Here is a 25,354-nt window from a genome sequence, read left to right as displayed (position 1 = left end):
TATGTTATATCGAAGTAAAATGTACGTTATATCGAGTGACGTTACATCGAAGTTTCCCTGTATAAGCAATCGAATTTTTCCATCATATCTCGCATGTTCAATTTATCGACTTGAAAAAAATGATAAAATTCAGAAACAAAATTGGAAGAATATATTGAAAGACTAAGCAAATCAAAAGGTTTTAAAAATATACATCTAACTTCAAACGTTTAAACTGCCGAAAAATATAAACAAATGGAAAAATTGAAAACAAAAATGTTAATATCCAATCAAATCTTGAAAAACCTATAAAAAATGAAATTCGAAAAAATATTTTTGAAATGTCCAAACAATCTAAAACAACTGGACAAACGAACAAAAACTGATCGTAGAAATTTCGAAAGCCTGATAAAATAAGAAAAATCAGCACAAAATTTTAGAAAAAATCGAAAAATAAAAAAAAAATTGACGAATGTCATGCCAACTCAACTTAGGATTTGGCAGCACCATTTCGGATAGCAGTGAAACGTTGTGAGTGTAAAGACATGGGTCATTTAAGCAACGATGCATACTTGAAATAAAAAAAAAAATCAACAACTTTTTGAAAAGGACCAATTTTTTTTCTTAATTTTTTATAAAAATTTAAACTCGAAAACTATGATACCTACAAAATTCTGGTCAAAGAATGAAATATAGAAAACTATTTAGATTTTCATAAAAAAAACACAAATAAAAAATTGAAAAAAATTTGCTGAAAAAAAATATTCTAAAAATTAACACTAAACCTGTCGATATTTTATGTATACCGATTCCCACCACAATGCTTGTTTTGAAATGCCTAGGGACCAAAGGGGCTATATATTTTAATATTTTTTCTGAAAAGCTGAGGATTTTTCACATAACAAATATCGAAACCAGATAGGCGTTTTTTTTCGTTTTTGGTTTATGATTTTTCGAAGTTATGGTCTGGTCCAAAAAATAATTTTTTACTTTTTTTCAAAAATGACTTTGTGCAATAATTTATTACTTTTGAATTACTGGACCGATTCAGATGATCGACATATCAAATTGAAGCCAATCACCTGGTCGTTTTTGAAAAAAATGACACATTTGCCAAATTATTGAATTTGTAGCATACGCATGAATCATCCGACTATCATTTATGACTTTATGACTTTGTTGGACTTTTACACCCATATAATTTTGGAACGAGTCAGTCGAGTTCGGAACGTAAACGGAGCATGTTGATATCCCTGATGACAAAAACCCTTGGGCGGAACCGATGCCCTTTTGTCCGCCACTAATTCGAGTCGCATACATCCAGTCTATGTGCACCCGTGGCCGAGTGGTTAGCGTCCCACACTATCATGCCGGGTGTTCGGGTTCGATTCCCGTTCTGGTTGGGGGATTTTTCGTCAAAGAAAATTCTTCCGACTTGCACTGTGGTCACGCGTATTCTAGAGCTTGCCACTCCAGAGTACATTCAAGGCGTGTTATTCGGCATAGAAATCTCAACCAAGTATTAATGAACGACGCTAGTTAATGAATACGTTGAGACGGCAAAAGTTCCACAGGGAACGTTAACGCCATTCAAGAGAAGAGAAGAGAAGACATCCAGTCTAGTCGCATAGAAATATTGAACGAAGACTGAAAACATGTTAAATTTGAAAAATCATAACTTAAAAACGAAAAATAACATATCTCTAATTTTTGGATATGTTATGTAAAAAAAAGCTCAGCTTTCAAGAAAAAAATATAAAAAAATATAGCATCCTTGGTACCGGAACCATGTAAATTATAAAAAACTAATACAATAAATAATCACGAAATCAAAATCCATTTTTTTCGCAAGTCTAATATTTTTCAAAAAAGACTATCTAATTGGCTTTAATTTTATGTGTCGATCATCTGAATCGGTCCAGTAGATCAAAAGTTATGAATTTTTGTGTTGGAAAAAGAGGAAAAAAATTATTTTTCGAACCATCTTTGAAAAATGATAACTCAAAAACGAAAAAATTGAAAATTGAATTTTTGAAAAAAGGCTTTTTTGGAAAAAAGTTGATTTTTCGGACAACCCTAAAGTGGAAATGGTCACTCTACTGAGAAAATAAAAAAATACGGTTCTAATGTTTTGCGATAAAGAACAAAATCTGAGAAAATCTGAGAACCACTATATCGGTTTGCCATGGAATGGCTGTATATATATATATATATCCAAATTATTTAAATTTAAACATATTAAAAGTTATTGAGCTTGAGCTTGGGTAGACTGTACGATTCGTAGTTGCTCTCCGTGATTGACCTGAACCTACCAAATTGCACAAAGAGCACTCGGAATGACGCTTGGGACTGCCAAATCATTCTCGTTGTGCAATTTTCGGTGATTCGAGCTTTAAATGCTCAATAACGACACCGTCTTTACAGGCACCAGGGGAAGGGAAGGAATGTTAGTATGATATTCGTCGCCCGAAGACCAGAAGGGTCGCCTCTATAGCGTGGTTCCCTAGCGTTTATCAAGGAAGGGATAATCGTTAGTGGGAAGTGGTAAGAATCAGGATTCACTGTGGTAAGTGATGTGATTATGTAAACGCGATCTATCTACCATTCAACAAAACTAAATTTTGAAAATCTCATATCTCAACACGTGGCAGAGATCTTTAGGTATCCTGAGAAGGAAAACTTGTAACATTAATTAGATTTTAAATTTCTTGCACATATTTGTTATCGAAATCCAATGGCAACTGTGAAGTTTTAACTGTGGGGAAACCTGCGAAGGTAACCGAGAGAACTCATCTAGAAACAATCACTCTCAATTAGAATATAAATTATCACAGTAAAGCTACTATGTTCATACTAGTCATATTAAAAGTTATCAGATAAAAAATCTTCAAAACTTCAAAAAATTATATACAAACAAAAAAAAAGAAATAAAAAAAAAACAAATTTTGAAAACTGTCTATTTATACTATCTCAAAAATACAAAGCATATAAAAATTGAAAAAAAAAACAAATTCTTTGAAATTTCTAAACTGTCTGAGCAATCTGAAAAATCAAACTAAAATTTAAGAAAAAATTATTGACAACAAAATGTTTAAAATATTACCTATATACCTGTTTTTGTGCGGTTTTTTTTGTGCGATTTTCTGTTTTTGTGCGGTTTTTTTTTGTGCGGTGTATGAAAAGAAGCATATTTGACGAAGTTATCGTCCATTTAGTTTTTATGCATTTCAGTGCGAAAAAAGCATATTTGTGTCTCAATTATCCACTTCTGAAATCATTCCCCTCCTCTCATCAAATGCTTTATGTTTTTCTAAGTTTTTGCATGACATGATTTCTAACAGCAACACGTTTCGACATGCAACTGAAAGCACAAAACAGTCACACGCAACCGAAAAGGCAAAGTGTCCCATCGCAAAGCTGGGAAACAGAAGAAAATTGAACGGTGAATGGCGTGGATTTGAGTTTTTTTCTTGGGAGAAAGTTTTTTTATGCGGTCCCTATCCACTGCACAAAAAAAAAGTTTTTTTTTTCAAAATGTGTACCGAACATGATTTTTTAAAGCTGCTGGTGAAGTTTTGCACGATTTTTTTTTGTGCGGTCCCTATATCCCCCGCACAAAAAAAGGTTTGCCTGTATTTGCAAAGTCTGCGAAAAATGTAAAAAAAATTAAAAGAACTAAATGTATCATAAAAAGTTTTGTAGATAAGCATGAATCGTAAGTTGTTGTAAGTGGAGCAATCTGAAAAACGCAGAAGGTGCATCGTAGAGTTTCCTTAAAATATTTGAGAGATCGTAGCTTGATAAGACTCGAAATATATTGTCGGTCCGTCTTATCGTAAAAGTGTTTAATTTATTGATTGAGTTTCAATTTTTAACTAACCGATAACCGAACTCAAAAACCTCAAAAATGTCTGGAAATTTGGGATACCTGATTAGCAGAAAAAGGAATTGATTTTTTTTATGAATTATTTTCCACTAAAATCTCAGTCAAAGGTTCCTTTTCTGATTCTGTTTAAGTCAAGCTTGATGCCAGTGTCGACAGATTTAAACAAAAATACGAACCCAATTGTCGCGTCTCGTTAGATATCATGGAGCAAAAGTCGCACCCTATAATTGTGTCTTCATAAACAGCGATGGCATTTGAACGGGGTAGCGGGATTCCTCCTCTGCTGCAGCGATTGCCCTTTAGGGTAAAGAACAAACTTCATATCAACGCGCGACACTCGGATGCTGCGCCCGCTGCCGCTGCTGCTGCTGTCGAATGATGAAAGTACAAAGCGGTAACCTCGAAAAGATCTATAAGGGGGTGTGGCGTAGCGATGGCGTCTCGCATCTCTTATGCAATCGAATTGTCAATGCTTTTGTGCTTGCAGGGCGGCGGAATCGTTTGTGTGATGTTTCAATTTTTCGATTATTCATTCGGTGGAAAGGGACGAAATGCAGGTTAATTACCGCTTGCCCAGCAAAATTTTGCTGTATGCTGTATGCTGTATGACCGTCCCTCTCTCGTATCGGATATGGGATCGAAGACCTAACTTGTTGGTTACACTGACAATTTCTGCCGTTTCAGCGTCATCCTCGCAACCCCAGCCAAAGCAAGTGTTCGCCACCATAGATCGATAAATCAATTCGTATGTTACCTCCGCGTTGGGTAACACACCTGACCCAAGTGCCAAGTGTGCCTACTTAGCGCTCTGACAATAGGCATTCCGGTTTCAGTCGGAGGCGAAACACCATATCGCGTTGGTTGGTTTGCTATTTGCACTAAGCATTACAAAGAACGAACGAACGAACTGCGCCCAAAGAGTTGCATCAATTTTTGTTTGCATATCCATCGGCCATGGCCAGAAGCTTCCCTCCTCTCTAGTCAGTGGCGAATAATGTGCGATTCACATAGCACGTTACGGAGAAGAACGTCTACGTTCCGTCAACGTCTCCACCAATTCACACATGCAGTCAATGCTTCCACCAGCACCGTCACGTCAAATGCCAAACGAATGATTTATTTAATTTTATTCATGGTGTCGCCACCTACAACAATTTTAAATTGCAATGCCCTCTTTCAAATCAGCATGCCTAGAATCAGTTCTAAATTTTGAAAAATTCAATGAGAATCATTGAATTCAATTATTTAAATGCTTAAACCCCGTAGTCCGACCCTTATGCAACAATAATAATAAATAGAATAATTCTTTCAACTAGTCGCGAATGATTTCCACTCCGAAATTTGGAGCTAAGAGATATGTTGGCATAAAAGGTACAGTAAGTTACTTATAAAGCGATATGCTGAGGCACCACTCAGTGTCGCATTGGAGTCGGTTTTGGCCGGTAATTGGACATTTGCGACTGGTGGCGACTTTCAATGTGGGGCCATAATTTGGGCCCCGAACTCAATGTTTACAAAAATGTCCAACTAGAGGTAAAAATGTCTAATTAAACGTGTTGCATCACAGATCTGTTCAATTAGCTTAATGTCGATGTAGATGTAAATTACTGTACAACCAAATCAAAACAAAAGCCGAGACATAAAGCCCAGACAAAAACCAAACGAGCCGTCCGTCTCCGTCAATTATTCTTTTCTACAAACCCTGCCGGTCGTTTTCGTTGAACGTATGCTGACGGGTCGTTACGTTGCTGGTGTATGTGAATGTTTTCATGAGAATTGCATTGTAGAATCATTGACGTATCGTGACGTGACGGGACGTGAACGTGACGTGTATGTTGTATGTGAATCGCACTTAAGGCAGACACAGTAGGAGTTGGCTATAAACAGCAGTGGCGGTGGCGGCGCAAACCAGCGGAACGGCTCTTCTTCTCTCGCGCTGTAAAAAGGGTTTGATGGCGATTGAAATTTTGAAGGTAGTTTACCACCATTGCCAATGGGTGGAAGTGGCGTAAGGTTCCGCAGCTTAGGGTTATATATTTTTTTGCACGAGAACAGGAAATGGCGAAGCGTGTGATGGATTAACTCCGGAGTTCGAAATCCACAAACTGTGAACCATGAAATGCTGCCAAATGGCATGGCATGTTGCTGCATCTCAAAACAAAATTGAATCCACAAATTAACATACAGGGTGTTAGGTAACTGACTGAGAATCTTTCAGGAAGTGATAAAGGATCATATTTGATGGTAAATCCTTCTGTGTATATGGTCAAATCTAAACTTTTCTTGTTTTGGAATTTATCTTAAACTGATTTTTGATTGAATTTAAAATTCTGCTGCTTCCAAAGATAGGACCATTTCCCACTGGATACAGTTGCAAAACATTAACATTACTGGAATCAAGCAACATTTTGGAATCAAAAACATAAAAGATTTTATCCGTTTTTTTTTATTTTCTGCCATCATTCGAGTAGATTAAATTTTAATTTGACATTGCCAAAAACCAAAACCGCTATCCATCACTGATAACTAATGGTTGCAACCAGGGTTCTTCTTGAATGGCGTTAACGTTCCCTTGTGGAACTTTTGCCGTCTCAACGTATGCATTAACTAGCGTCATTTATTAATACTTGGTTGAAATTTCTTAAGCCAAATAACACACCTTGAATATAAAGGGTGTGTCACATCAAATTGCATCACGGAAAAAACGCTGTAGAAATTTAATTTTTAGGAATTATATCTTCAGCTTTCGCTTATAATCAGATAAGAGTGTATAGATCACGTTGGCCATGCTTCACTGCCAATTTTTCGTAAATTTGGAAAAATGTCGTCGAACGAAAAAGAGCGTGGTGAATTAATCCTGTGCACTCATTTCGAGAATCCGGAGCTGTCACATCGGGACATCGGTAAGATGCTGGGAATCGTCCAATCCACGGTCAGCAGAGTACTAAAACGATACTTCGAGAACCTAACCATCGACCGGAAGGTGAAGAACGGCAAAAATGGATGCTCCGTCAGTGAAAAAGATCACAAGCGCGTAGTTAAGCAGTTTAGACGTGATCCGAGAAGTTCGGTCCGGGATGTCGCCAATAAGCTGAATTTGTCAAGTTCATTCGTCCAGCGAACCAAGCAGCGGGAGGGCCTGCGTACATACAAGGTTCAGAAGGCTCCTAACCGCGACGAAAGGCAAAACATGGTGGGGAAGACGCGAGCCTGGAAGCTGTACACCGAAATGCTGACGAAGCCGCATTGCCTGGTAATGGACGACGAAACCTACGTCAAAGCGGACTTTCGTCAGCTGCCGGGCCTGTTGTTCTTCTCCGCAGAGGACAAATTCAGCGTTCCGGAGGAGATTCGCAAGCAGAAACTATCCAAGTTTGCCAAAAAGTACATGGTGTGGCAAGCGATCTGCTCTTGCGGAAAGCGGAGCGCCCCCTTCGTGATGACTGGCACGGTAAACGGGCAGGTTTACCTTAAGGAGTGCCTACAGAAGCGCTTACTACCACTATTGAAGCAGCACGAGGGCCCGACCATATTCTGGCCGGATCTCGCTTCGTGCCACTATTCAAAGGACGTGTTGGAGTGGTACGAAGCCAACGGGGTTACCTTCGTGCCAAAGGAAATGAACCCGCCCAACGCGCCGGAGCTTCGCCCAATAGAGAAATATTGGGCGATTATGAAGCAGGCCCTCCGGAAGAACCCAAAAGTTGTCAAATCGGAGGCGGACTTCAAGAGAAAACGGGTTTCTGTTCAAAAAAAAAACTACAACCTGACGTTGTACAGAACCTTATGGACGGGGTAAAGAGGAAGGTGCGAGCATACGGGCTTGGGCTCGAAGTATGAATAAAAAGAAAATGCCAAAAGTTGTTTAATAGTTTTTATTTTACTGTCTAAAATTTTCAAAAGGATCGGTCTACTGGGCGAATTTCTACAGCGTTTTTTCCGTGATGCAATTTGATGTGACACACCCTTTATTCCGAGGGGCAAGCTCTTGAATACGCGTGACCACAGTGCAAGTCGAAGGAAATTTGCTCTGACGAAAAATCCCCCGGCCAGAACGGGAATCGAACCCGAACACCCGGCATGATAATGTGAGACGCTAACCACTCGGCCACGGGTGCACTCGGAAGCACACGGAAGGTTACGTTGTGATTTTAGGTAACTGCAAACGCATGCAAAAGCTTAAAAAACAGTCGAAAAGATTCGGGGCAGCGGCCGGCTGATTTGGCGAGGAATTGCTCAGATTTTTTTTATATTAAAAAAAGTATTTTTTTGTGAATTTCTAGATTTAAAATTTTTTTAAGTTTGAGATTTTATATGCTTCCCAGATTTTTTGAGGTCTTAAAGTTTTTCAATTTTTTTTTTTATTTAATTTTTAAGACACGTCTTGAGACAAGACTTCTAAGATTTTTAAGTTTCAGTTCTGCAACGTTAAGTCTTGTTTGATAAGATTTTTCGTTTTTATTTCTTGAATTTTCATGCTTTTGAGATTTATATGATTTGAAAGCTTTTTTAATCTCATTTCTTAATTATTTTTTTTTAGATTTCAGATACATTTATCTAAGTTTGAGGTTTTTTGGAAATAATTTTTTTAAAGATATTCTTTAAACTTTTTAAGATTTTTCGAAATTTTTCAGGTTTTTTTAAAAGATTTTTATGTTTCCGATTAACAAGATTTCTTAAAGATTCTAATGTGTATACCTTTACTAGTTTTTTTTTGGATTGATTGAAGATTGTAGTTTTTGATCAGATGAGAAAAAAAATTTTTTTTTTGACGTAGAACTACGTCTTTCATTAAGGGGGCCAAATCAGAAAGGTCACGTTTTTATGAAATAAAGTTAACGTTAATAACTATTTTTGCCGCGAACGGATTTTGCCGATTTACATACCAAATGAATTGGAAATTCCCTAAGATTTGTTTGATATGCTATACATTACAATCCCATGGTGCATAAATGGTTAAAATTCATGAAAACTATTAGCGTTTCCATTTTCCTATACATTTGTTCTGTTCATTCGTGTGCTTTCCCGAACAGAGCTGTCAATAACGAGCAACTTATGGACGAGCAACGAAGGGAAAATCGTAAGATTTAAAGTCTCCGCGAACAAAGGAAAAGAAGAAGCACGAAGGGGAATATTTTAGTATAAACAGCGGATCTCGCTGAGGAAAACTTTCATTCTTCGGGAGGAAATCGACTGAACAACATCGTTACTGGGCGAGCTGGACGGCGAGGGATCGAATGCCTTTCTAAGGGTGGGTTTAGACCAGTGATATATTCATGTGAAGAAATATGATGAGATTTATAGAAATCGCATCAACCGTTTACACTAGCGTGAACTTCTATAATGAATATATTCATATTTTCGGTGAATTTATTCACCTAAAGTAGAACTGCATCCAACTTTAGTGATTTCTCACCAGTGAGAAATTCACAAGCGTTTACTGGCGTTTATTCACAAGCTGAATTTATTCAAATTATATATACCTCGAATAAGTGTATCATATTTATTCTCACCCGTTTACACCTATTTTTACGTGAATAAATCCATCTATAGCTATAGATCTCCCTAATGTAAACCCGCCATAAAGGCAATTCGGTGGAGAAGTAATATTATAGATAAAGCGAAGTTTTCCAAGGGCCTCTTTGAAGATTAGAGACCAATGAACTGAAGATGTTTAGAGTCTCAAGCAAGGAAGGAAGGCAAACTTTCAGTATCGTTCGATGCCTCTGGCATTACAATTAATGCATCAAACTGACACCATTGCATTAAGGGTCTGAGCTACCCACTGTGTGGGGAATCAAGCTAGGCTATCATCAGCTCATCAAAAAAATAAATGTTTTGGAATTTTGTGAGTGATTTGGTTTCGCATGACGGTAGGAAAACTCTCTCCACAAAGGATGACAGCTAAGCCAATCTAGACTGGCAATATTAACAGAAAAGGCTTCTGTTGAGAAGAGCGCAAAACGCAGATAAGTGTGTGTGTATATTTAGTTGCTTCAAGCCATCGGTATATGGATATTTGTATGCATACGTGCGTGCTTCATAACCCGTGCGTAAAAATAGTGCATCTTCGCTACGCTGAAACATTTGTATCTGTTCCCATGTGCATTGGCCCTGTAACGATGCTACAATCGCCTAATTTTTTTATGCTATGATTGACGGTTATTTTGTGTTGCAAATTATGCAGTCGTAATGATAAATATAAACAAGGAGGGGAGATAGCGAGAGGGAAATATTTACGCTAGGGTATTGGTAATGAATCTCTGAATTAAACTACAGCGTGGTTCTACGTCAACAATGCGGTCGTGTCTTGGACACAACCTCTTATAATTTTTTCAAATGGTTTTCTTTATTTCATTATTTTCAAAAGTTTTTTTTCAAATTTTGAAAGTATTTTGAAATTGATTTTGTGATTTCTAATATTTTTAAGTTTCAGTTCTGAAACGTTAAGTTTTGTTTTGACAATACTTTTTCAGTTTGATTTCTTAAATTTTCATGATTTTGAAACTTATAAAATTTGAAGCTTTTGGAGAGTTATGAGATTTGAAATCTTTTTTTTTAAATTTTTTTTTAGATTTCAGATATATTTTTTCTTTTTTTTTTAGTTTTTTATACATTAATGATTTTTTATTTTGAAGATTTTTTGATTTTTTTAAAGATTTTTTGAAAATTTTTAGGATTTTTAAAGAATTTCAATATTTTGATCAACAAGATTTTTTGAAGATTTTAGGGTGTATAATATTTAATATTTTTTTTAGGTTATTTAGTTTGATTGAAAAATTCAAGATTTTAATTAATGATCTGATGAAAAAAAAAACATTTTTTTTTTAATTTTAAAATGTTTTCTTTCATTTTTAAATTTTCTGATATTTATTGACAATTAGTATTTGAACATTTTGAGATCCAGAAGATTATTTTAAAGAGATTTGTTTCCTAAAGATTTTATTTTTTTTTTTGAGGAATTTTAAGAGATTTCCTTATGTTCATGTTTTTATGTTCTTAGATTATTGAAAATTTCTAAGATCTCTGAAATCTCTGAAAATGTCTTTGAATGTTTGATTTTCGAGATTTTCAAAAGTTTCTAAGATTTTTTTAAATGTTAATTTTTTGTTATTTTTCAAGATCTTCTGTAATTTGAAAAATATATGAATTTTTGGCCAAAAATTTTCAAGTTTTATTTCTTGAATGTTCAAGAATTTATGAAATCAATTAGTCTTCATTTTTCTTTGAGGGGGTATTCTAGTGTAGGGGCACGAATTTCGGACATTATTTCGAGCTCCGTAAAAATAAAACAAAAAATATTTTTACTATCCATTACATCATTATTTGTTCATCTTTCCTTTAACAATAGAACAAAAATTAAACGGAGAAAAAATATTCATAACTAGAATAGTTAAGAGTTGATGAAGTGAGGGGATTAAAAAAAATGGTGCCATGGCGTACACGATTTCAGCCCTTGTGGTTATCTGAAACGAAAAAATCGAACAGATTCTGAATCAGTAAAGATGTCGCTATCGCATGAACCTCGGACAAGTCGGAACCATATTTTTTGACAAAATGGTGACCGTTTGAAAAAATAAATACGGTTTGAAACGTTTTTTCTTACGTTTCCCGATTTTTCAAAAATAGTGAAATTTTCAAAAAATGAATTGAAGTGAATTTCTAAGTATCATTTTTTAGAGGTTCATGCGATAGAGAGATGCATGCAGATTGTATTCATATGAATTCGATACGAATCGGTTCAGTAGAACTTGAGATATACGCCAGTTTAAAAAAACTAGTTTCGAGAAAAACGCGTTTGAAGTTCATTGTTATGGCCGTACCAGGTTAGATACCGCATCACTAAAATGGCTCCAACAATAATAGGATCTTCGATAAGTCCTTTCTATAGTATATTCTTGGATGCCTAAACTACAGAAATATTAAGAAAAAAAATTGTTTTTTTTTCAAATTTGTAGATTAGAATACTACCTTAATTTAAAAGATTTTTTGAATTTTTTAAAACATCTAGAAAAAATAGGATTTGCAAAGATTTTCAATATTTTTAGGATCAATGTTTTCAACTTTTCAAAATTCTAAAGATTTTCAAAATTATAGATATTCAATGAGTTCGGATTATTATTTTTTTAAATCTTTAAAAAATGTTTTTTTATTCATTTTGTGATATTTTTTTATTTTTTAAATCTTCAAATGTTTATGAAATCTATAAATTTAATCATTTTTTAAAGTTTTTAAATTTTTCAGAAAATGTTTAGGCTGTTTTTTGATGGTTTTTTCAATTCAAAATCGATTCCTGAATTTTCTTCGAAATTTTTAAGAATTGTCGAAATTTATAAGATTTATTTTTTTTGTGATTTTCATTTTTAGGATTTTTTATTTTATAACTGAAGAAATCTTCAAGCGTTCAAGCAGATTTTCAATAATTTATGATATTTCTGAGATTTTTATTTTTCTAATTTTTAAAACATTTTACTGTAATTGTGATTTACAAGATTTTTTAAACTTTTTAATATATTTCGAAATGTTTATTTTTTATGTTTTGATTTTTTTTTTCGAATTATCAAGATGTTCGAAGATTTTAAGTATTGTTAAGATAAATAATGTTTCTGGGGAGTTCTTAAAATTTTCAATTTTGTCGTTTTTTTTTAATTTTTATCAAATCCAAAATTTATTGACAATTGATTTGTGAACATTTTTGTTTTATTGTTTTTTCTATAATTTTTTGAGAGTGAAGATTTAATTTTTTTTCGACTTCCATTGATCCTTTGAAATTTTGAAAATTTTTTAGAATTTTTCCATTTCATCAAATCTTCAAATAGTTTAGTATTTCTTTTGTGGTTTTTAATTTTCTTTATAAGATCTTTTTTTATTATTAGATCCTTTTTTTGTTATTTTTAAGATTCTCTGTAATTCTAAACATATTTTGTGATTCTAAGATCTTTTCAAGTTGTTAAGATTTTTGAGTTTTATTTTTTAATCTTCGAGATTATTCGGGTATAATTTTTTTAAATTTTTAAAGACATTTTGTAATTTGAAAAATTTTTTAGTGTTTTGTAATTATGAGATTTTTTTTCGGGTTGTATTTTTGAAATTTTCATGATTTTTTCAAATTTATTTGTATATTTTTTCATAATTGTTATTGAAGTTTAGATAGTTTTTTATTTCACGGCTATTTTGAAGATATTAAGATTGTATGGTTAAGATTTTGAACGATGTTTTTGCCATTTTTAATTTTTTTCTTTAACTTTCTAAAATTCTGCGGATTTTAAGGTATTGTTTGAAAGTTTTAAGAGTATTTTTATTTATTTTCAAGATATTTTGAAATGTTTCTATTTTATTTAATATACTGTGAAGATGATTGGAAACGAAGGATTTACGTTTTAGAGTCAAGTACGTGTTTGTGGTGAATGGTGTTGTAGCTTGGGCAACGTTTAGCTGGCTTGGATGACGATTGTATAAGCAGTTATAATGTTGGGGAGGGGGGGGGGGGGTGTAATCGGAATTGGCTCCTTCGGGCATCTCCTCGAAAATTCAGCAATAACCAACCTAAAGTGGTACGAATTTATTCGTCATGAAAAGTTAAACTCTTTTTAATTTCAATGACGATCTTAGATCACCATCTTTTAGGAAAAGCGGCATAACAATTGTGTAGGCATATTTGTATTTACGAAAAAGTGTAGGTTTTATCCAAAAGACTATACACAATATATATGTATATTGTGTATAGTCTTTTGGATAAAGATTCTGGGCCTCAAATCTCAGAAAAGGCTCAGAAAACGTCTAACAACGGAGCTTACTCTTCCTCATAGTTTTACTTTCAAATAGGTTTCAACATTTTCTCTAAAATATGAAAAAAAATTGTATAAAAGCTGACGTAAATAATTATCGTCGTATTTCTAATCTATATGTTATTGAATTTGACATAAACCCATTAACGTTTCGTCTCTCTTTCTCTCTTGCAGAATCCTATTCCGCACGCTGAATCATCAGTACGATTACACCTTTGACTGGACGATGCTGAAACAGCGAGGGCTACTGAAGGGCGGCCCCAACGCGCTTCCGCATGCCACCGGCGAGGGTAACCGCGAGGAGCGACGTGATAAGGATAAGCAACCTACTGAAACTGAGAAATAGAAATTTTAAAATTCTTTTTTTTTATGTATAAAATATATAATATTACTAAATGAGAGTAAACTTAAAACAAAAAAGAGAGAAAAATAGAGAGAGGGGCGAGAAAAACAGCCGTGTGCGAAAGATAGTAAGAGAGAAACAGGAAGTCAGTGTGGGAACAAGAGAGAGAAAAGAGAAACAGAATATGAGGGAAACGGAAGGCGAATAGATTCGTCGCAGACAAAAATATAAACCACACACACACAGACATGAGTAAGGAAAACCAAGCCAGGAATACAAACAAACAAACAAAGGGAAGGAGAGAATAAATGAATTTTTGAGGAAAGCGTTCAGAGCAGAACAAACTTTTGTTGGATAAAAGAAAAGGGCAAACTGCAGTTTGAGCGAAGCTAAACAAAAGAAGCAGAAGAGCGATATCTGAAAACAATAAAACGGTTAGCAAACTCTAACTTTAATCTAAACGGAAAGTATGTAAAATTTAATATAATTATTAGTAATTTAAACATTGATTGAGCGCGCGGAGCGGAGGGGAAGCGATGGTGGTGAAATGCGGCCGTATATTCCCCTGTCCGCGATGATTACGGCGGGCTGCGAATGTGTGCGCGGGGATGGGAGAAAAACAACAAAAGAACTGCACTTCCCGTCTATTGTTCTTGCATTCGTCGCTCGCTTCCGTTTCATCAGAACGAATTCACTCATACATATATTCAGTCATTCAGTCACTACACTTCCCTGTTCACAACACCAATACCAGCATCAATACCAGCTATCATACCGCGCATCATTTCTCCCATTTTTTGATGAATACTGCTAGAGCAAAACAATTAAGAAGAATGAAGCTAGTACTACAACTATTGAAAGATAACAAGAAACAAATAAAAAACAACAAACAACAAAATAATGCAGCATACTTACTACTGCATGTAAAATTATCGCAAAACAAGTTTGTCTAATGTTTAATTTTCTGTCTGTAGTTTTTAGTTAAACAAACATACATGTTGTTTACTCATCTGTTTTCAGCTAAGTAAACTTTTTAGGAGATAAAAAGTACACTAAACTATTAGTGAACAGAGAAACAGAAAGAGAGAGAGAAAGAAGGAAACCCAATAATGATAAAACGGTAAATTAACACAGCCAACAAAAAAAGAGGAAAGAAACGGTACGAAACAAAACAAATAATAGATGAAAAACCAAGTATTTAGAAAACACTTTGTCCCTCAATCGTTTCACTCGAGAAGCCCGATAAATTTTGTCAATAAAAACGGAATCGAACTCGAAGGCCAATCACACCAACACACACTCTTAGTTTGCTGAGAACACACCTCCCCATAGGGTCCCTTCGAGGGGTCCATCCCCATATCTTGTTGGTTTCTGAATCGATTGCAATCCGGAAATCTGGGCAGCTTTTCAAAGTATTGAAAGATCAATTTTGTCGATCACACTTCCCTGAGTGGGCCATTGTTGCAATTGCAAACGGCTCACTTTTTTTCTTCGTTCAGAGGGGCTCTCACAAACACCATGCTTCGTGTTTGCTTGTTGTTTTTCTTGTCACACAGCTGTGCGCGCACTGCGCTCAAGTGTTCATTATTATTATTATCATTATTGCATACAGTAAAACTAGAAGAAAGAAAGAAAAAAAATCACTTCCTGTTATCGTGAATCGATAATAGAAATAGAACTGTTTCTAATCGATGCATGGAGAGAGCGATAGCGAGCGAAGTGACGGCGGCGGCAGCAGCAGCTCCAATGATAACATTGAACTCGTGAACGTTTAGAGTAACAAACATAAAAGGAAAAAAGAAAAATGATAGGGGAGAGAAAACACATGAAGAATTAATTATAAATTAATCGAATGTATTATCAAACAGAACAAATTATATGTAAATATACTAAACAGAAACAGAAAAAACCAACAACACAACAAAGCGCATAGTGCGGAAGAATGATTGTCAAGTAAAACAAACAAACAAAACTGGCAACACTTTCTTCCCCGGCGAAATCGCTCTCGGCAGGGTTTGGATTAACAAACAGAAATCTTCCCTGAACCCGGCAACAAAGTTACAACAAAGATTAAACAAAAGAGAGAGAGCAACTTTTTTATTATATTGTGGAGCGAAAGAAGAAACACAAACAACAAAAGAAAAAATGATTATGACTATAAGAAGAACAAAAAAAAAGTCGCATCGACCCCCAAAACCACTCTCTTCAGGGCTCCAATTGACTCTCTCCGTTTGGGAGAGCGGGGAGCCGACTGTTGATTGGTTCCTCCAGGGAGGTGGACAAACGAAGGATGGCGAAAGGGATGTGCGCAGAGTTATGAGTTAAAACACAAACAAAGTAATGTTGAAACAAACAACAAACCTAGATTCGATTTGGTGACTTATCGGACAAAATATCTCCAAAGTAAGAAACAAAACAAAAATCGAAAAAAACCACAACAAACACACAATTGAATTAAAAACCAATAATAATAAAGCAAAGCCGGAAGTTGGGCGCCGAAAATATAAATCAGCCGAAGTGTAGTAGGAAGGATCTATTATTAGTGAATAATTTTTTTTTCTTGGAAGAAGTAGAAATGATAGGAAGACGCGAGAGCAGTTATGAGAAATAAAGAAAACTAAACAAATACTGATCGTATTGGGTGAGAGGAGTTTGCAATGAAAATATAGAGAATGTCCTATCCCAGTTAAGAGCACAATTTAAGGGGTTATTCTTATCTAGAAATTCAGAAAAAAAATCGAATTTTATGTGCATGATTTTTATGTTTAAACATTCAAAAATATGCTCTTGGAAGGATTGTTAGAAATTCTCATTATATATTGAGTTATTGCCATGTTAGGGATGCGGGTTTTCAGACAAGCGCGTATTCCTCGAAACTAGTTCTTTCAAGCTGGCATACACGATATCTCAAGTTCAAACACTTGCATTAAAACAAAAATGGACAAATTTTACCAATTTTTTATGCGTCCACCTTGACACCTGGTGATGAGACCACTTGTACATCGTCGATCATAGTAACCCACGAGTTTTCAAACGAAATTTGACGGCGCTATCAGCTGAACTGCGGTAGTAATAGCGAAAACAGTAAAGAAATTGCGCTCCATGGTTTGTTTGGAGCTCCATTCCGTTGCGAAGAAAGTGGACATCGTCAAGTGCTTTGAGTGTGCCGGATACGCCCGTTCTGGTATCTTTGATATCCTTACAGTTTTGGAGAAGAATGCGAGCATTGAACGGAAGCCTGGTTCCGGTCGTTCGACGGTGCTGCGCGATCGTAAACTGGCCACATTGTTCCGGGTTTTGGGCCGGGAGATCTGAGAGACCGGTCAGACAGTGAAAAAATACCTAGTGGAGATGAACATCATCATGCGGACGCGTAAATCCAGACCGGCTGTGTCGCAACAGCAAGCTGTGACCCAGAATCAAGGGCTGAAAGTGATGGAGAATGAAATTTCCCCAGTGAAATGGATCGTCGTGGACGATGAGACGTATTTAACGCCGGATGGCGACGATTGGCAGAGAATTTGCTACTTTACGTCCCTCACCATAAAGGTAAGTTACTGATACTGGTCTCATTGACAGTGCCGCTTATTTCAACGATGGGGTAGATATCGTACCGAACCCTGACGTCTCCTTGGATTCCGCTGCACAAATCATCAAACCTGCATCGTCACCATCACCACTGATCGATTCTGGCGAATTAACAGTTTATTACCAGAATGTTCGGGGAATGCGCACAAAAATTGACGACGTTTTTTTGGCGGTTTCTCCTGCCATTATGACATAATTGTGCTCACGGAAACTTGGCTCGACGATAAAATATTTTCATCGCAACTTTTCGGAGACCTCTACACAGTTCATAGAACTGATCGCAACCATGTTAACAGTCGCAAATCACACGGTGGTGGAGTGTTGATTGCCACTTCGAATAATCTCTCTCAATGGTCGCATCGATCCCACACCTGTAAATGATACACTAGAACAGATTTGGGTTAAGGTGAAACTGCAACACTGCCTTATTAGTGTCGGTGCTATTTATCTCCCACCTGACCGCAAAAATGATTTTGTAAGCATTAGAAATCATATTGAGTCAATTGAAGCGATATATTCCCGCCTTGGAGATACCGATCTTGCCATTTTGCTAGGTGACTACAATCAGTCGGGACTTGTCTGGAACACTTCAACCAACGATCGCCCTTCTGTTGATGCATTTCTGTTGCTTGTGCTTCGCTACTAGACGGCTTCAGCTTACATGGATTGTCTCAAATCAATTATATTACTAATCGAAATGAACGAATTTTGGATTTTGCTCTGGTGAATGAAACTACGATCTCTCGATGCTATCTCGAAGAAGCTGCAGAACCGCTTTCCGCTCTTGATGCCGACCATCCTGCTTTGGAGGTAACAATTAGTCTCTCACAGTCCATCGTACTTATAAAAATTCCTGGACTTGACTTTCACCGAGCCAATTCTGAAGGATTACTAGAAGCCCTACGCCAAACTGATTGGCATTTCCTAGAATCCGCAGATGACATAAACGTTGCAGTTGACTGCTTTACAAGTTTGCTTAAAGGTTACATGGTTGATTTTATCCCATTGCGTAGACCATCCCCCAAGCCACCCTGGGGAAACGCACACCTGAGACGTTTGAAACGACTGAGATCGAAGGCACTTCGAGACTATTGCCAGTCCCGCTGTGTATTCACCAAGCAATGTTTCGCACGGGCTAGTAACAGTTATCGAACGTTCAACCGCTATTTATACAAACGCTACTGCATAAGAACTCAAGAAGATTTACGTAGACATCCCCGAAATTTTTGGAAATTCGTGAATTCAAAACGGAAGGATAACAATGGACTACCCGCGGAGATGTTTCTGGGCAGTGAAGTAGCCAATTCCACCGCAACAAAATGTAACCTTTTCGCAACTCACTTCAGAAGTGCGTTCAATGATTCGACTTTTTCGGGATACCGTATTATAGACGCTTGTAGAGATACACCTAGAGATGTGTGTCATCTGAGAAACCTCGCGGTCTCACCGGACCAAGTGAAATTCGCCATAAACAAATAGAAGTGTTCAATGTCTAGTCCCGATGGCATTCCCTCCTTCATCCTTAAAAAATGTGGCGAGGAGTTGATTCGTCCACTCACTGCACTCTTCAATCTCTCATTAAGACAACGTTGCTTTCCCACCTGTTGGGAGACGTCAATCATGTTTCCTGTGTTCAAAAAAGGTGATCGACAGAACATCGAAAACTACAGAGGCATAACTTCGCTTTGTGCGTGTTCCAAAGTTTTCGAAATTTTATTGAATGACTTGCTTTTTGACTCTTGCAAGAACTACATTGCCACCGATCAACATGAGTTCTACCCCAAAAGATCGACTACCACAAACCTGGCTCAGTTCGCCTCGTTTTGCATAAGCAACATTGATGCTGGTGCTCAAGTCGAGACCGTCTACACAGACGATTAGGACGAATCGGTGTCTCCGCGGATCTTGTCAGCTGGTTCGAATCATACCTAACGAATCGTATGCTCACCGTTAACATTGGATCGGAAAGATCAGAACAATTTTCGAACCTGTCAGGCGTGCCACAAGGGAGCAATCTGGGCCCCTTGCTATTCTCAATTTTCATTAACGAGCTTTCTATCGTACTACCACCTGGCTGCCGATTGTTCTACGCTGATGACGTCAAAATTTACATGGTCATCCGAAGCTTTGAGGACTGCCACACTCTACAACAGCTGCTGGATCAATTCACCGAATGGTGTACACGGAACATGCTAACGCTAAGCATTCACAAATGTAATGTTATTACGTATCACCGCAAGCTCAATCCGATAACATTTGACTATTCAATTGACGGACAGTCTCTCGATCGTGTTCCTAAAGTTCGTGATCTTGGCGTCATCCTAGACTCATCATTAACCTTCAGATTGCACTACAACGACATGATTTCTAGAGCCAACCGGTAGCTGGGATTTATGTTTAAAATACCCCGAGAATTTAATGACCCGCTTTGCTTCCGATCTCTATACTGCACTTTGGTGAGATCGATTTTGGAATCTAACTCTCAAGTATGGTGCCCATATCAATCAACGTGGACTGCTAGGATCGAACCAATACAACGGAAATTTGTAAGACATGCCCTTCGTCGTCTTCCGTGGCGGGATCCTATGAACCTTCCCCGATACGAAGATCGATGCAGATTACTGGGATTGCAGACATTACAGCAGAGAAGGAGCATTGCTCAAGCTATGTTTATCGCAAAAATTTTAAACGGTGAAATTGACGCACCTGAATTGCTAGGGCAACTCAACATTTACGCCCCTGAACGATTGCTACGCCAACGGAATTTCCTGCTGCTTGAGCCCCGGAACACTCTATACGGACTACATGACCCAGTGCGCTCCATGTCCGCTAGCTTCAATGAATTATTGGTCTATTTTGATTTTGTCTCTACTGCGTCTGCATTTATCCACCGACTCCAGAAACTGAATAGGTACCACTGACAACGAGGACTGCCATGAACAAGGGCTCAGTTCCCACTCAGTTATTTTGTTTTTTTATGACTTGACTTCAGTTGATGCTCACTGTTATTTTTTTTTTACTTTTAGTGGCTTATACGTTGTGTTCAAAATGTACTGTTTGTTTATGTATATTGTTTGTAAGTCATATAAAAGATGTGGGGTTTTTGTGCCTTTCCTTGTCTGGCTTTTCCCCATCACATATTTAATATTTCATTAAGACAGTAAAAAGTCCGATGAATAAAGAAATAAATAAAGAGATAAAGTTCCGACATGAAGTACATCTCCCACACTATGTTCCCAAAGAAGGTGCTTTTGTGGTTAACCATCAGCGGAAAGGGGATGTCAAAGCCGATTTTCGTCCGTTCGGAACTTGCGGTGAACGATAAAATTTTCAGCACAAAATGCCTACCGTAAGGTGCCTCCTTTCCTCCTTATGCCATCCAGACGTGGATGTGATGTTTTGACCGGGCCTGGACTTCGCCCATTACGCGAATAAGTCGCTGGACGAAATACACGGATAAAAACAGTCATGCTCTTCTCAATCGATTCCTGAACTGGTTTGACGATCCCCCAAACTCGAACGCAGATTCCACCACCGAAAATTCACGAATCATCGCTGTCATCGGTTCATGATACCCGTACAGAGTTCGATGGAAACTTGGCTGTAGCAGGGATGATTGCCGCAAAGCCCTTAACCGTTCAGGAGTTTCGCTACGAATACCTGCCGGTGCAATTCCCTTCCGTCTTCCAGCGTGTCCAAGCCCAATAGCATGCATCGATGTGGATAGCGTGGCAAATTCAACGCTTCACGCCACGGTAGGTAGCGCAATGCGATTCTCACGATTCTTTTTTGAACACACTCGGTCCGATGTTTTCAAATTAGGTCATATGGAGACTAGACGATTAATGCGCACTAATGAGCAATACAGCGCTTTCAGACATTGCGGGTCTTTCAAATCACGAGCTTTTTTGGGAATAAATCCCAGTTGACGATTTACTCTACAGATCATAGAAGAGTAGTGAAGATTGAAATCCAACATTGGGTATAATAGAACACCAAGGTCTGTTTGCGCAGCGTAACATTGTCAATCGCGTTATCGTAGAGGATTGGGTTCATAGAGCGGTAATCAACCAGTCACCAGTCAACGAAAGTATTCAGCAAAGCCTGAAGATGATTATCGAATGCAGCTTTCAGATCCGTATATATTACGTCCACTTGTACTCTCCCTTCCAGTGCGTTGATGCAAGTACTAGTGAAATCCAAAAAGTTTGTTAGTTCCTGATCGCCCAAGAATAAATCCATGCTGGTCAGTTGATTTGTAATGTTTAGAGTTTCACTCAAGATCATCTCGACCCACTTGGACGCCGCCAGAAGAATGTGATACTACGATAGTTCCTTATATCCAGCTTGTCCCTCGCCTCGAAGACAGGAAACATAAATGAATCCTTCCATAATCAGGGCTCGGCATAGCCATAGTCAACCGAAGATAGTCAGCTGACTATATGACTGACTATATCCGTATTTAGTCGGAAATGACTTTTGGCTTCTTCACGCAGTTTCTCCGCCAAAACGACTAAACAGTCAATCGGGCGTTCAGTCGCTATCTCCTCCTAGCGACTCGACTATATCATTTCATTCTTCTCAGTAAATTAATTTTCATTGCATTTTGAAGTGACTTCCCCCAAAACGAATTCGTTCCTCTCTCCCATGTATCACGTTTGCGTGCATCGATGTTTGAGTTCTACGTGGTTTGACATACGCTATAGGTGAGCTAGTTTTTTTCTGTATCGTACACGGAAATTACTCGCACGTATAAAATAGCGTGAAGTGTGTGTGCGCTATTTTGCAAGTTACTTACTAATTCTAACGCGAGAAGCTTTATAGCATACTTGATAAATGTCTAAGTTCGTTCGTTTGAGTTCACGATGGGTAGACAATAAACCGTCCATTGATGGGGTAACTCCTTTTTTGCATCAGAAATCAAGTTTTCGTTCCTCTTTATATGGACGTAAAAATAAGATTGCGTACGCGGGTATAATTTTCGATCCTAGGGGGGTAGAAATGTGGATTGAAGTCAGTTGAATGAAGAGGCAGATTTCGTTCGAGTTATCATTTCGCTTTCCTGATTTCGAACCTTTTGTACATTTAATGTACGAAGAGAAACAGATCGAACGAAATGCAGAAAGAACTCGATCGGAATATAGAATGGAATTTTATCAAGTCGTTCGAAATATTTCGAATCGATCGAAATACAGAATAGGTGTGTTAGTCTACAATAAGTAGCACTAGCACACTTGAAATCACGCTTAGTGTCAGGCGTTCTATAACGGCGTATTTTCATCTGTGCTGAGTTACAATCACATTTCAGCTGCCTGAGCTGAGGGGAGCTTCTTTGCGGCTTCGATCGGCACATACGAAAAGCTTAAAGCCGGGTAATTTCAGAGTCCCACGTACATTCTGGTAGTACCCCCAGATGCAATTTCAAATCGAGCCAGCCTGTTGTTAATGTTCCTGAAGTGGGAGTGGTGCGGCGCTGGAATCGACGGATAAATCAGGATCGGAACAGTTCTCAGCGTCATCGTACATGCCTTGATTTGGGGGTTGGAAGACTCCTTCTTCGATCCTACAAACAGGTCCGAGACGACTGCTGTCCGATGACAAGAAAAGCTCGACCGTGGCAGGGAAAGAAGTGGATTCCATAGTGTTACTTTCGATGCGTCCCAGAATGGCAAGATGATAGGTACACCCAAAATTGAATTTTAGCTCATGTTTTGTCATCCCGGTTTATGACATTAAATGAGACATAACATAACGTGAAAATATCATGACTCACAAATACTGGTAAGCATTTGTATAATATGCAAGATTAATACGAGCGATACAAAAGACAAATAAGTACATTCGTCTCTAACCTTGAGAAAGGCCCTTTGAAAACTCTACTCTATTCTACTCCAGCGCTACCACCTCCGCCCTCTTGCCTTGAGAAAGGCACTCGATCCCTCGCCGTCCAGCCCGTCCAGCAACGATGTTGTCCAGTCGGTGTCCACACAAAGAATGGTTGATGTCTTAGAAAACACTTCTCAACTTCATTTTATAATCAGGTGCAATATTATCACGTATTTGCTGAACAACTGCTGAAGCATCATTATCCATAGCGTGGTCGTGTAAAATAGCTTTGCATTCCAGCCGGCCTTGGTTCGATCCCCATTGACGTCGTATGGACTTTTTTTTTGGCACAACCCCAACTGAAATGAGAAAAGAAAACAGAAAGAGATGTCTGCACGCATACATACAAACCATTTTTAAGCTTATTATTTGTCGGTCGAAAAGAGTTTTTCGATTGGTCCACAAACTCCCTGAACACTAATCCGTCCGGCCAGGTCGATGCTAGTAGCGCTTGTTGAGGTCTATAGATTTTGTTCCGCAATTCATAGCCAACAATACGACTTACAATGACTCAAATCCGTAATCGTACTCCTCCATGCAGATCTCTTTTGCCTTCTTTTGAAAATCGAAACCAAGCTCTCGGAACATTCTATTTAGATAAAATCATAGTGTCATATGGGAGTTAAAAGGTTTGCTATCTGTTTGCAGAATAATGGTTTTTATTTCTCTGGGAATGGCGAATGTGTGTGCGAATGTACGAAATTGACTCTAAATCATAATCGTATGCTGGTTGAAATCCCAACTCGATTTCGAAGGCGTTGGCCAATTTCCGAATTCCATCATTAGTATGGTATCCCTCGTTCATTGCAACTATCTTTAGCTGTCTTTAGCCTTATCTACGATTTTTTTGGTGTATTCGGAAGGAATATTTATCATTTTTTTCATTAAGTGGTTTTTAAAATCATTATTTTTCAGAAATTTAATGGTTTCTAAATTTCCTACACAGATAACTTCCTTAGTTTTTTACTGGGATTGATGTCGGGATATTGTGGAGGAATATCAATAGCTTTTGAGTAATTATAATGTAACCATGTGCGAACTTCATATGTCTTGAGCCATTGTCTTGGCAAAACTTGAATCCTCGATTCCATTACATTTTGTAGACACTTTGCTTCATATTTTCTCTCAGGATGTTCACGTAAACATTCTGATCCAATACATCATCGATGAAAACCAAATTGCTCATACACCCTCATACCATGCCTCCGCCACCACCATGTTCAAACGTTGCTTTCAGATTTTTTTTAGGTTTAATTCATCGTTGGCTTCATCCATACGAAACGATAACCATCGGAGCCAAAAATATCAAATTAGGACCCATCTATGGAAATAACATCTTACCAGTAAGACATTGATGAGTTTCATGCTGTTTGGAATAATCAAATTGAAGTTGCTGATTTTTTGACGTAGAATTACGTCTTTCGGGAACATATTGGGGTACAAATTAAAAAACGAATATCGATCGCATCGTGAAAAATGTCCAATTTCAAACGCATCGAATTAAATCTAGTGTGCATTGCTGGTGCGCTCCTCTTCACATCAACAATTGGATGCGGCAAAGGAGGCAGAGGAGCGAAGTGCATTGCATCGCATCGTATCTAGAGATGGGCGAGCGCTCACGAGCCGCTCATTTGAGCCGGTACGTCAGAAAGAGCGTACGATCCACAGTTCTTTAAAAATGAGCCGCGGCTCTCAAATGTACGGCTCTTGAATGAACCACGGTTCAAAAAAGACCCACCGTTCTTTTATGAGCCGTGGCTCTTTTTGAACCGCGGTTCATTGAGGAGCCGTTCATTTGAGAACCATGGTTCAAAAAAGAACTGCGGTTCATAAAAGAACCGTGTTTCTTTTGAGAGCTGGCTTATTGATAAAGAACCGTGAATC

General features: G+C 37.5%; 1 protein-coding gene across 5 annotated transcripts in view; it reads left to right on the top strand.

Annotated features, from left to right (window-relative positions):
• The window catches only part of LOC129771459 (casein kinase I-like), a 91,093-nt gene extending 74,460 nt beyond the window's left edge, over positions 1-16,633 (top strand). For all 5 annotated transcript variants that reach the window (XM_055775148.1, XM_055775139.1, XM_055775155.1 and 2 more), the window contains one exon: positions 13,828-16,633. In XM_055775148.1, the coding sequence (XP_055631123.1) occupies positions 13,828-13,999 (172 nt within the window). In that variant the 3' untranslated portion in view covers positions 14,000-16,633. The remainder of the gene's footprint in view (positions 1-13,827) is intronic.
• Positions 16,634-25,354: the final 8,721 nt, after the last annotated feature.

The sequence above is a fragment of the Toxorhynchites rutilus genome, chromosome 1 (genome assembly GCF_029784135.1).
Source record: "Toxorhynchites rutilus septentrionalis strain SRP chromosome 1, ASM2978413v1, whole genome shotgun sequence".
Taxonomy (NCBI): domain Eukaryota; kingdom Metazoa; phylum Arthropoda; class Insecta; order Diptera; family Culicidae; genus Toxorhynchites; species Toxorhynchites rutilus.
This window is presented reverse-complemented; position numbering and strand designations above follow the sequence as displayed.